General features: G+C 36.6%; 1 protein-coding gene and 1 long non-coding RNA gene across 2 annotated transcripts; one reads left to right on the forward strand and one right to left on the reverse strand.

The window, feature by feature from the left end:
* Positions 1 to 4,638: 4,638 nt before the first annotated feature.
* LOC132637393 (3-hydroxyisobutyryl-CoA hydrolase 1-like) lies at positions 4,639 to 5,577 on the reverse strand. Its single transcript, XM_060354485.1, has one exon. It carries the CDS (start codon positions 5,575 to 5,577, stop codon positions 4,639 to 4,641), a length of 939 nt encoding a protein of 312 aa, XP_060210468.1.
* A 2,050-nt stretch (positions 5,578 to 7,627) lies between these two features.
* Positions 7,628 to 12,958, forward strand: LOC132638363 (uncharacterized). Its single transcript, XR_009581697.1, has 3 exons — positions 7,628 to 7,892; positions 8,646 to 8,717; positions 12,509 to 12,958. It is a non-coding gene; the product is annotated as an uncharacterized LOC132638363 (long non-coding RNA).
* The last annotated feature ends 75 nt before the right edge of the window (positions 12,959 to 13,033 follow it).

Here is a 13,033-nt window from a genome sequence, read left to right on the forward strand (position 1 = left end):
TAAAAATTAATTTCTCCGATTTTTTCTGCACTGTCGGACTATATTAAAATATAGTTAATTAATACATGTATAAATAATAACGCAAGTATAAAATATAAATATTAATGTCTATGATATGAAAATGTATTGATATAAAATTAAGAAACAATTATTAATTGCACAAAAATGGTAATATTACGCTGTACATGTGCAAAATAATGATTCTTGAAAAAATGACAATAAATTGAGAAAATTCCTAAAATAATGATAATCATCAATAAATTGTTGAAAAAGTGTAAAAATGTGTAAAAAAATGTATTTCGTGCTCTTTAACGAATCAGTGCCCCCCAAAACGTTAATTTTAAACACGTCGAGCCAAAATTAGGTGTCAACAGGTACTTTTTGTAATTTTTCTTATAGTGCATTATCTACTTTTAGTGTTGTGATGCCTTTTGCAGAAATGTCGGGTAAGGCTGCGTACAATAGACCCTTGTGGTCCGGCCCTTCCTCGGACTCCACACATAGCGGGAGCTTAGTGCACCGGGCTGCCCTTTTTTTATAGTGTTGTGACGCTCGCCTTCACTGGTGAAACAGGTTTGGACAACTTCAAGCTGTCGATCTGGAGAGTATCGAACCGGCCATAAGGGCAGGTGAATACTTCAACTTCAACTTAATTGAATACTTCTCTTTGATTTTTTTTCTTTTAAAGTTCTACTGTAATTTATTTTCTTGAAGATAAGGTCATATGGTTCTCAAAATGGTTTTTGCTTCATTCAGCATCAAAAATGAGAAAATGGTATAAGAATGCCTGTCTTTTCATCTCTAACCATAAGCACCAAAACAGATTGGGGTGACCCGTCACCAAATATGCCATGCTAAAAGATTTCGTTGACTGATCCTTAGTGTCAGCTATTGGACACCCAACAATGACGAAATTTATCTCCTTGCAAATTGTAATGAACAACAATTAATGCCTTCCTCATCCTTTTGTTCTCTTCTCTCATGTCTCGTCCTTTTGTTCTCTTCTCTCAAGTTCTAGTTTACTAGTGTTAACATGGGACAGTATCTTTAGGATGGATTCCTGGAAGAAGCTAACCATGCTAAGGTTAACAAACAATAAATTAAACAGTCAAATGTTACCGTTCTTTTTGCATCTGGATCTTTCTTGGATTTAAAAACCTTTTGAAAGTTGAAACAGATTGTAAGAATCGAAATATTTTGTTGGATTTTCTTTGATGACTTGGTTGCTAATAACATGTAAGAGTGCAAGACTTTTGAACATCAAAACATTTGATGCAACATTAAATTTTATCCTTTTGGCAATTCTTTCCTGATCTGCAGATACTGAGGGAGATAATTTGCGCGACAACATACCTGAAAAGTTTGAGAATAGGTAATCTTGTTATCCTCCGTCTACTTTCTTTTATGTTATTTTGGCCCTGCGGTGTTCAGAGCAAACAAATGGTTTTTGTATGCATTTTCCTCTATTAGGGAAGCATTGATTTCTGCTGTGCCAAGCTTGGAGGAGCCTTACATCAAAGTTCCCAAAGTGTTGAATAAGAAGTGACATTATTTAGGTAATTTTCGTTTCACTTCTAGGGGAAGACCATAATTTTATATATTTTGATTAGTAGATGGAAGGCCAGAAATCATCGCTCCAAGATCTTTTTCAAGATGTATCTTGATGCAACGTGTAAAACAGCTATGCTTCTGCTGCCTGTTAGTTATCTCTAGTCATTTTTTCTGTTACTCATCTAAAGGTTTCCAAGTATCTGAATTGGTGTTCTTGACATTTCCTTCTTTTACAAAATTATCTATAGCCATGTCATAGATTCGAGACTTATAACCTGTTTAACCGAGCTTCTAAAATCTGCGTTTTGAGAAGTGTTGTTGTTGTTGTTGTTTTTTTTTTTTTTTTGAAAAAAGTGTTGTTTGTTAGAAGTGCTTTTTAAAAAGTATTTTTGGGGAGAAGTAGTTTGTGTTTGACTAATCAATTTAAAAATCACTTTTCCGATATTAGAGTAGCAATTTGTGCTTGGTCAAAAGTGCTTCTGAGAGAACCACTTTTTTTCAACTTCTGAAAATAGCTTCTGCTTTCCTTCCAAAAATTATTATGAAGATGGATCACATATCATATAATTGGATTTTTTTTTTTTTGCCTAATTCAATTCCAAACGCTTACTCAAGAGATGAGAAACTTTTGTGCGTAACTCAATCCCAAGAGTTAAATTCATAAGATAAGAATTGTCCAAGATGATATAATGTAATAACTCGATATTATTCTTATAGTGGTTATGTGTGTTAATTTATTAATTATAGAGTTTAGTTAGTTTAATGGTTCACATAATGACATATACCTTGTAAATACTTGCAGAGGTACAGTAGTGTTTGTTTTATAAATTATAGGCTAGGCTAGGATATAACTTTAGTAGGGATTAAGATTTGACACATATATAATTTTTTTATAGGAAGAGGCATGAATGCATAGATATAGCAGTAAAGTAGACTATTAGCAAGGTGACAATTGTTCTAGTGGGCCCATCTTTATTTTGTTCCATATTACTAAATGTGGGCATTTGGGATTTATTCAAGAGGGTGACAAGTGGCCCATAGATGCCTTTGAGTGAATTACATGAGAATTCACTAGTAATGGGCCCACCCGTTTTATATAATATTCACCCAAGCCTTAGTTATCTGTAAGTTATATTTCATTGACTTAGAGGAAAGCACTGTAGTCGTGCGAAGTGGAGCAAACCGTCATATTTTCTACTGGTTTCTTTAATTCCAGGTATGGATCTCAATCAAAATTTATTCTTTTCTTGAGCAATGAGTCAATTTAGGTAGACTACAACTATATCCTGTAAAAGAAGAAAATAGTTAGGTAATGTTTAACTGTAGTACCTCCGGAACTTTTGTACGCAGTAGCAACATCATTGTCCATTTTGATTATTGTTTCGGTAGAGTTGAATCTTAACAGAAAGGTGTTATAATTTGAGACAAATTAGTATTGAGACACAATTTTCACTTTTTAAAAGAATTATGAAATCAGGGTATGGAATGTTGAGATTTAGTTCTAACCTAAAATTAAAGGATTAGTTTTCCTAGACTAATTTAGACCATTTATTTATGTTATTGGATAGATTAGATTGAGGCTATTGGAGATTGTTGAACAGAATTTGGCATTTTAAGAGAGGTTGCGTTCCGGTTATAAAGCAACTGAGGCTTAAACTTTTAGTTTACTTGCTTTTCATAAAAACCATATGGTTTGTGTTGTATGTATGCATTTAAACCATTTAGTTCGTGTGAGTGGGCAAGCATGATCTAAATTGGATAATTTTCAAGTTTCTAAAGTAATGACCATATGAGTACTTTAGCGTAATTTCGCTTAAATAGATACTATTTATATAAATGTAAAGTTTAGAAGTGGTATTGATTGGATGTATGTTTCACTTATCATATCTTCAGAGAGGCACACTTCCACAGGTCCCATTGATGTTCAGTGAGAGATAGATGCTAGAATTTTAAGTGATGGGGGTAAATAATGCCCTCTCCGGAAGACGGGATAAGACATAGACAAATACGTACTATGTCCTATGAGCATACATTTAGATTCAGTGTATTTCATGTATTGCTCGTCCGGGTAAGATGGGGATAAGTAATGCCCTCTCCGGAAAACGGGGTAAGACATAGATAAATACGTACTATGTCCCGTGAGCATAGATTCAGATTTAGAGTATTTCATGTTTTGCTTGGTTGTGCTTCATGATTTTAGCTTTAGCTTCAGTGTTTGTATATATATTTAATATACTTGTACTGTGTAATTGCTTTTATGCATTATCAGGGATTTCAAAGACTTGCCCCAAGGGTAAGCTAAGAGCATCGATGATCTTGCTGGGTCTTTTAGACTCACACTTGTTGATGTTGTATGTGTGCAGGTGTGGTTAACGGTGACCAGATAGCCGATACTTGATTCATTCCAACTTTGTTCAGTCCAGTTCAGTAGAGGTGAGCCACCATTAGATCATGGCGGCTTCTTCTTCTTTAGTTGACTTAGTAGTATTCCGAGATACGTCTCGTACTTTTATATTCAGACTAGTAGTTCCATGACTTAGACATTCTATGGGGTTTATGGGCAAGGCTTAGTATTTGTATTTCGCTTCCGCACTTTTCTTTATATTATGAGACTTTGCGTATTATTCATTTTATTTGTTAATTTTCGCATGATTAGCTTAGAGGGTTTGCCTTATGGGTAGAAGCTCGACAGGTGCCTGGTCACGGCCTGAGTGTCAGATTTGGGTCGTGACATATAAAGAGTTCAATTTTTTTTCCGGAGCAAGACTAGTACGTAGGTTTTCACATTGCAATAAATTAAGATCAATACATTATTTTTGAATACAGAAACTACATGGCAAATTATTTTAATAGTACAATCTACTGTTGTGCTTGAGGGTTGACATCACAATTCATTCAAATGATGTGCATATCTGTATACACAACTCTGATAAGTATTGCATAGCAATGTACCTTTCCTTAGGCTTGATTTTTGGCATTTCATACAATTGAGTGATGTGCATTTATTTGGTGTAACACTTCCCAATAAAAATAAAAGTTTTAAAATGATGTAGTGATCAGAGACAACAGGCTGTAGAGAAGTGAATTTTAAAGTTTGGCAATTGCATATGGAGGCAAGTTTGATCTTGGAGGCAGCTTTAGGTCTTGCCAATCTTCATCATCTATCTTGGAGAAGTAACGATCAACATCATCATCTGTAATTAGTTCCGGTCTGGAGGGCTCCCACTTAGGATTTCTATCCTTGTCGATGAGTATGGCTCTCGATATGATTTCTTCGATTGTTCTCCGAGAGAAGCAGTGATCAATAATCTTCATCTTGTGATAAGGACTTTCTGCTTTCAGCTTTGATATGTTAGAGAACCGACTAATGATGGCAGAAATAACATCTGGATCACTCGTATTGACTTTAATTAGTGCTTGTTCTAAAAATGGCAATCTCTCTGAGTGTACAAAATGAGTTGCTAGACCACAAGCAAGCATTTCAGCACCATCTAACCTAGCACCAGTAAGACCAGCATATTCCCCGAAGAATCCTGGAAGCCTAGAATAAAAGTAAGAAGCACCTGCATCAGGAAAGAGTCCCAAAGTTGTTTCAGGCATAGCACAAACCGACTTCTCTATTGCAACTCGAAATGTACCATGTACAGAGACACCAAGTCCACCTCCCATCACAATTTCATCAAGGATGGAAACCTGGGATTTACTATATGTTGCCATCACATAGTTAAGAGTGCACTCTTCGCGGATATAATCAGCACCCCATTTCCAGTTACTCTGGCGAATATTACGAACGACAGATGTAGCATCACCACCAGCACAGAAAGCCGTTCCATTTCCCTTAAATATTATCATCTTCACATTTGAATCTCCTTCACTTGCATGGAAAAGTTCCAACAGCCAAAATATCATTTGATAAGAAAGTGCATTCAACTGCTTAGGCCTATTTAATATGAATGTTCGAACACTTGCTCTCTCCTCCACCAAAACCTCATTGGTTCTGCCATTGTTAGAAAATGTTTGAGCCATGGTATGTGGTTCTCAGCTTCTTTGCGAATTTGAGATTGGCTAGCTGAGTGCTGCAAGTTTATTTATTGCTGTAGCCACGGGGCTAACTATGACCCTATTGAATACGTTTCTTCTCGGTCTTTTAATTAACTGAACTAACAGTTGTATGTTCCAAAATTATTTCGTGTATTACGACACGTTTCATCTTAGCCCCTTCTCCATGGGACCATTACCCATTACATGGTTTCTCCGCGACACTTTGTTGTTTCCGACGCACACGCAAGCATATGCGGTGTACAATTTAATAAGGTGATAAGATTATCGAATATCGTCCTGCAAAGACATGTGATTAATCATCCACTAAATTAAACTTATGTTAATTATCTAAACAGGAAATAAAACTCAAAGTTATTATTATAAACAAACTAAAAATAAAAATAAAACAGTTGAAGAAGAAAGGATAAAACTCAATGAATTTCAACTTTCACAACGGCTCTTAGCTCTCTCCAAATCAAAAACTTTATTCAAAACGTATTTAGAAACTATTTATAGGGGTAGGAAAAGTCCTAGACGAAGTAACCGAGTTCAAAAAGAATTGGGAAAAATTGAGCTCCTAAAATCGGCTTGGGACATAGCGACCAAAGCTTTTTCTTGGCATATTGAAGTTCCGTAGGTGACTCATTTAACTTCAATGATTTTCTGCCTAACTTTTGCTTTCAACGTGCTTCCGTCCGTTCCTTACAAATTCCAATTGCTAAGATCAAAGAGCTACTTCAATTGTTCCTTCTTTTCTGCAATCATTACTTCATCCAATATCAACTAATGATTGCAAGTAATCACTATTTGATGATTGGATCCATTTTCCTTCCTTTAAATTCGTAAGTTTTGCTTCAAATTTCATCTCCAATATGTTAGAAAAGCTGGTAAATATAATTGAAGAAGAAATGACTTTGAGGCGTGGATAAATTGATTTTTCTTAAGGAGATATTGCCCGTATATATATTGGGAAAAATACAAGCAATTCCCTTCAGGATACAATAAAGCTCGTGTTATACCTACAGATTTTTCTATATGCTACTTCAAGAGTGTCCTTATATTTATAGAAGTTGAGAGATGACTTTTCAAAATAAACATGTCTTTTCATGAACAAATGTGTCTATTCAATTTAAGACCTCTTATATTACAAAATATCTAATAATCCCTCACTAGTTTGTAATGTTTCTTATAATATTATGCATACCGGAGAGTATCTTATACTGTAATAGATTTGAACATTCCATTAGTGTAAATATTTTAAAGTTTTGACGAAGTTATTGGTATCTTTAAAGATTTGAACTACAACTCCATGTGTCAAAACCGAAAATATCACACACATAATATTATTTAGTAGCTTAGAAAACTCAGTATTTGCTTTAGCACGTTTATGATCATGTGCTCATCCTGATACCATGAATACTTACAAGACCAACCCTTTTAAGTGTTGCTTTGAAGCGACACCACTTCAATATTCATATAGGTGAAATTAGTTACTCTGTCCCTGTTGCTGCAGACATTTACTAATTTCATTAAGATTAATTCAAACTCTTCTCGTAACAGTTTGCACTATGGAGTCTGTCACTATGTCCATGTTATTTCAGGCATTTAACAACTACTCAACTACTTAACTCCTCACATAACAGTATCCAGTACACTGGAATCAAGGCTCCAAATGAGGAGACTCGTGCTTTAGCAACACAAGTGACTTGTTATTACCCGTTGAACTTGTATTGTAAAAGTGTATACTTGTTATATCCCGTAATTTTGCATATTCGGGAAATTTGAAACAATTGTGACTTGTGAGAAATAAGGCCATATTTTGACTTTAATTAATATATATGTTGCTCATGAAAAATGTTGATGTGGAAATATCGAGGAAGGCTAAGGGCAGAATTGGGAATTTCGGAAATTAGTTTCGCGGATTACAAAATATGGACCATAACCAATTGGGCTCAAAAAAAAAAAAAAAAAAACAAGAGGCTCAAATTAAAAGGGGTGGCCGGCCATGGCTATGGGAAAAGGCCCAAGCCCATGAGCCAATTAATTCAAGACTAACCATTAAATAAAGGGCCATTCATCTTTTTCATGTAGAAGTTTCAAGAACACAAAACTTGAGCACAAAAGAGAGAGGGTTTCGGCTAGAGAGAGGAAGAGAAAGAAAAAAAAATTTAGCTCATCAATTCTTGGTCCAAAAATCATAATCTTCTAGTATTCCTATTAAGTTGGAAACCCTCTTCAATGTGATACAAATTTTGAAGCAAAAGAGTACTTTTTTTACAAAGTGGAAATTCTTGAAAAAGGTAAGAATTCTACTCTTTTTATCTTGGAAGAAGTTTATATATATGTTGTAGTATATGGAAGTGAATGTAAAGTATGAGAATTTTGTGTTACGGGTATGTGGGTGTGTGGCCGAAAATGGGTAAATGGAGAGGGATGATCAAAATTTTATTTATTATGTTAATTGTGTTGTAATGGCCTTTTAATGCAAATGGAAGAATTCTAATTTAAGTTGGCATGAGAAATTGTTGTTAAGTTGTTATAGGAAATTTTGTGATTTTATTGTAAATTAATGTAATTATGGAAATGGGATTGTTAAGGTGTAAATTGTGGTTGTTGTTGATGAAATGGGAAGATGAAAAATGTGTTGTGAATGTTGTGTTAAAGGTTGGAGATTTCGGATGAATTCTAGTCTTGGTGGATTTCTGTATACTTTGTAAAATGGTATGAAATACGCTTTAATTGCACTTGAATGGTCTTGAATTGGTAATGAATGTGTAAGTGTCGATATTGGCTTGAAAAATCCGTAGTTGAATGGAATGTTGGTGAATTACGTTGGAAAGGAAGGTTACTAATGTGGAATGCGTTTTAAATTGGTTTTGATGTTATTGGTTTGGTTGTTGGTATGGTTGTTGATGAATTTGGCCGAGTTTAATTCTCGGGGATGTTGAATTTACAGGGGAGGTGCTGCCGAAATTTCGGTAGACAAATACTACTTAGAATTAAAATTCTAAGTACTTGTAGCTAATTTTTGGAAATTAATAATATTATTGTAGATATTGGAGAGCCCGAGACTTGAGTCGGGATTTGTTTGGCGAGTGATCGAGATTTGGTAGTGAGCGATCGAGGTATGTAAAGCCTATCTTTCTTTCTTTTGGCATGACCTTTATGAAATTGTCACGACCCAACCCCGTAGGCCGTGACTAGTGTCCGTGCTGGACACCCAAACGTACCCCATAACCCAAACGAGCATATTTGCAGAATATATCAATATAAAAGTCAATTGGCACTACCAGATATTGCAGGTGAACAAATGTAGCACGTGGAAGCCGATAAGGCCGTCACAGATCATAGTAACCCAAAAACATATACAGAACCCACACAAGTATATCTACAGACCTCTACAGATCATAACAGAATCATAAGACGGGACAGGGCCCCGTCATACCCCGGAATAGCGTACATATATACAATAGTAGCAGACTGTACCAAAAGATGGGCTCTGGATAAAAGAGCGTTCCAAATGGCAGAATAGATGTCCTAGGCGGGCGGGTCGGCAAACCTGTCGTCAGTACCTGCGCGGCATGAAAACGCAGCCCCCGAAGAAAGGGGGTCAGTACGAAATATGTACTGAATATGTAAAGCCTGAATCACAGAAACAAAATCATAACCGGTACAGAACGTACAGAAAAGTGAGTGTAAAATCCAAAGTATCAAATGCATATTTTCAAAACATACAGAGTAGGTACGGAAACATATGCCATATCATATCCGGCCCCTGCCAAGGGACTCGGCAGACAGAACGTGGCCACCCTCCCGACGCTGGTGCCACAACACAGAGGAATCAGAATAGGGGCATAACCCCGTAACATAACATATCGTATCAGATGGTCATATCATATCATATCAGAGTGTGTACATGGCACAACATACTCCACAACCCATGTACATGTATACCTGCCCCCTCACATCGAGGCACGGCGAACAATGCAGTGGAATACGCTTGACAACATATCCTGGCCCGGGCTCAGTGTGGGAAACATTGGGGCATCCATGAATGGAGTAGTGAGAAACTAAATGCAATAAAAATACCATATATATTTCCAGAGACTCGATGAGGCATATCAAATGACAAATCAAAATTAATGAAATCGGACGGAATCATAGTACTTGAATTTCGGATGTCATAATGGGTTACGGAAGCATAATCCTTCTGAGATCGTTTCCAAATTCCAAAATAGTTTATAAGACTTAATGGAGTATTTAAAACAATTTTTTTATTTAGTAGTTAAAAGAGTAGTTAAAATATCTTAAAAGAAAACGCTCGAAGTCAAGTCATAAACGCGTAAAGGGTAAAATCGGAAATAGTGGGCCCACCTCGGGGCAAGCAAAGCGGTGGGCTCAAATTACGCATATTAAGCTTATGGGGTCACCTACAAAGGTCCTACGGACATTCCATAACTTTCTAAGCAATTTGGGGAAAATTTGCATAATTTTTCAACAAAGCATACTTAAAGGGTTCAATTCTATTGTACGAAAATGTGACAATTTCAGACGCGGATTCCAATGGACAGAATATTTTCCGAGGCTCAAATCCAATCCTAGTACATCTAGGACATGCCAAGAGAAGAATCGGGATAGCTTTACATACCTTTTCCACGTCCTATTAGCTATGCTTATATGTCCGAGCTCGTAAATCTACATTTAAGATGATTCACACTAATGTTAGTCCTTTCATCGTACAATTACACCACACTTCAAATTTTACTATTTTATGTTCTGCCAAAAATCGGGCAGCATCTCCCCTGTTTATATGCCTAGCCCGAATTCTCAATTCAACAACCAGCACAACAATAACAATACCAGAATCAATAGTATTATTTCCCACATCAAATTATTCCATAAAACATCCCATAGGGTGTTTGTACCATATTTCCACCAACCAAATTAATTTACAGCAATTAAATAACTCCTTCTCCGTAAATCAACCAAGATTAATGTTAATAATGAAAGATTCATACCTATATCGCGATAATATTTCTGTATCTTCACTTCTTCACCCTGACCTTGGGCCACAACATATTACTACACAATTTTGTAGTTGCAACTGTGCGCTGTCTGGACCGGAATTGGAAAATTATATTTTGATTTGCGTGAAAATTGATGGGTGGAAGTTGGTGGAAGTTTTCAGAGGTTTTGGGGAGGCTTAGAGGGTGTTTTGTTGTTGATTGGGGGCTAAAGCCCCGTTATATAACATTTTAGAATCTGCCAGAACTGTCTGGAAGAGTGCTCAGTGCGTTCGCGCTGTGTTACAGATTTTCCTTCTGCGCGTTCGCGCCCCTCCCAGGCGCGTTCGCGCAGACCTTTTTTTTTTGCCTGGACCTTCGTTCAGTAAAACGGTCATAACTCTTGATCCCGATATCGTATGAAGGCCCACGACCTATGGTTGGAAAGCTAATTCAATTATCTACAACTTTTATTTCTTGGTATTTTTCCAAATTCCAAACTTATAATACCGTTTTTGCCCCCCAAAGTCAGGTCACCCGAAAACGTTTTCTTAAAAATATTCGTTTGGAGGACTCCACTTTGATTTGGCCCAAGGGTCCTTCTTGAGTTGTGTTTAACTTCACATATATGATTCATATAATTTGTCACATGTCCCAAAAAAAAAATCTTGACGTGTGGGCCCCACCTCAACTTACAATTAATCCGACGTTCAAAAATACGAGATGTAACAGAAATGAACAAATGACATATATGTATGCTTCTAAAGGAAAATTCTATTCTTAGAGCCATTAGGATGACCGATGTATTTGATCTCCCCAAATTATTTCATATGATTTGCTACGAAATTATGATGTCCAGAAGATTCTAGTTGGTATGTTCCGAATGATGTCCGAAAAAATATTTGAAATGGCCAAAGTTTGGATACATGTATTTTGATATGATTCTTAGGCTCCGTTTGATTTGCTCCATAACGTTCCTTGGAAGCTCCTTATTATAAACGATACTTGAATTTATAAGTATGACTTATGAAATATTTTTAGAAGGTTCAGTACTTCGAAAATTTGTAATTCTCTCATACTAATCCCAATCGATGTGAATCTTGTTATGAGCATTCAGATGTCTGTAAAAATATTTGGCTATCGAGTTTGAATATGTATAATCTGGATATGTGCAGATGATTTTTAAGGCTTCGTTGGAAGTACTCTATAATGTTATTTGAAAGCTCCTTAAAAAATGAATGATACCTAATTTTCAAGAAAATGACCTATGAAGTGTTTTCGAAAGTTTTGTAATTTGAAAGTTCGTAACTTTTGTATACTAATTCTGATGGACTCGATGCTTACCGTGAGCCTTCTAATATCAGTATGTATATGTATTTATTCGTCGAGTCTTGGAATTCATTTAAATATGTATATGCATATGGTTTCCACACTACTCCGCTCGTGCCTACTACTATGATATCGTTCGCCGGATCCCGGGCCGGTTTTGTGATCGTGCGCACTATGTGATATTCGGCAGTATGATGTGTTGCGGTTTCCGAGACCTCGCCATAGGGCCGGGTACCGCTTATATATGGCGTTATGATGTGATATGGCTTATGATATGTTCTGATGTTTTGACATGATGGGATGATATGATATGTTCGGGGATTGTACGGAGATTTGAAACCTTCTGGAGTATGATGTGTTGTGGCGCCAATGTCGGAGTGGCGACCACGTTCCTGAGCCTTATGCATGATTTTTATTTGCATTACTTATGTTTGTAAAACAGGTTTGATATACTGATTCTGTAACCGCTTTCCATACTCCTCATTTCAGTTCTGATTTGGATTACTGTACTTCCTGCTTTACATACTCAGTACATATTTCGTACTGACCCCCCTTTCTTCGGGGGCTGCGTTTCATGCCCGCAGGTACAGACGTTTGTTCTGCTGACTCGCCAGTGTAGGATACATTCTGCTACTTTGGAGTGCTCATTTGACTCGGAGCCCATACTTTTGGTAAAGATCTCTCATTGTATATGTATCTGTATATATGTAAGACTATCTGGGGTACGGCGGGGCCCTGTCCCGTCATATGTTTTTGTTATGTTTTGTAGAGGCTTGTAGTCATATATGTGGGTTGTGGGTCATGGGTCATGTTTGTTCGTTTGTGATTATGATCTGCGTCTTAATGCGGCCCCGTTTACTATTATGGCCAAAACGGCTCATTTGTCTGTATATGCATATATATCTGGCGATGTGTATTCCGCCAATCTATTGGATTTGGATATGATGTTTCTGTACGGGCGACCGCTTAAGATGATATTTGTTTTCAATATTTTGCTTAAAATGACGTATGTTAAGTTTGAATGAATTTTGCTATGTCGATCTGGTACGTAAGTCAGTTTGGGTGTCCAAATAGGGCACCAGTCGCGGCCCACGGGGCTGGGTCGTGAC

Source organism: Lycium barbarum, chromosome 4 (genome assembly GCF_019175385.1).
Source record: "Lycium barbarum isolate Lr01 chromosome 4, ASM1917538v2, whole genome shotgun sequence".
In the NCBI taxonomy this organism is placed as follows: domain Eukaryota; kingdom Viridiplantae; phylum Streptophyta; class Magnoliopsida; order Solanales; family Solanaceae; genus Lycium; species Lycium barbarum.

Bases quoted from the DNA above. Each gene is read 5' to 3' on its own strand.
- LOC132637393 (XM_060354485.1), bottom strand. From the start codon at position 5,577: ATGGCTCAAACATTTTCTAACAATGGCAGAACCAATGAGGTTTTGGTG.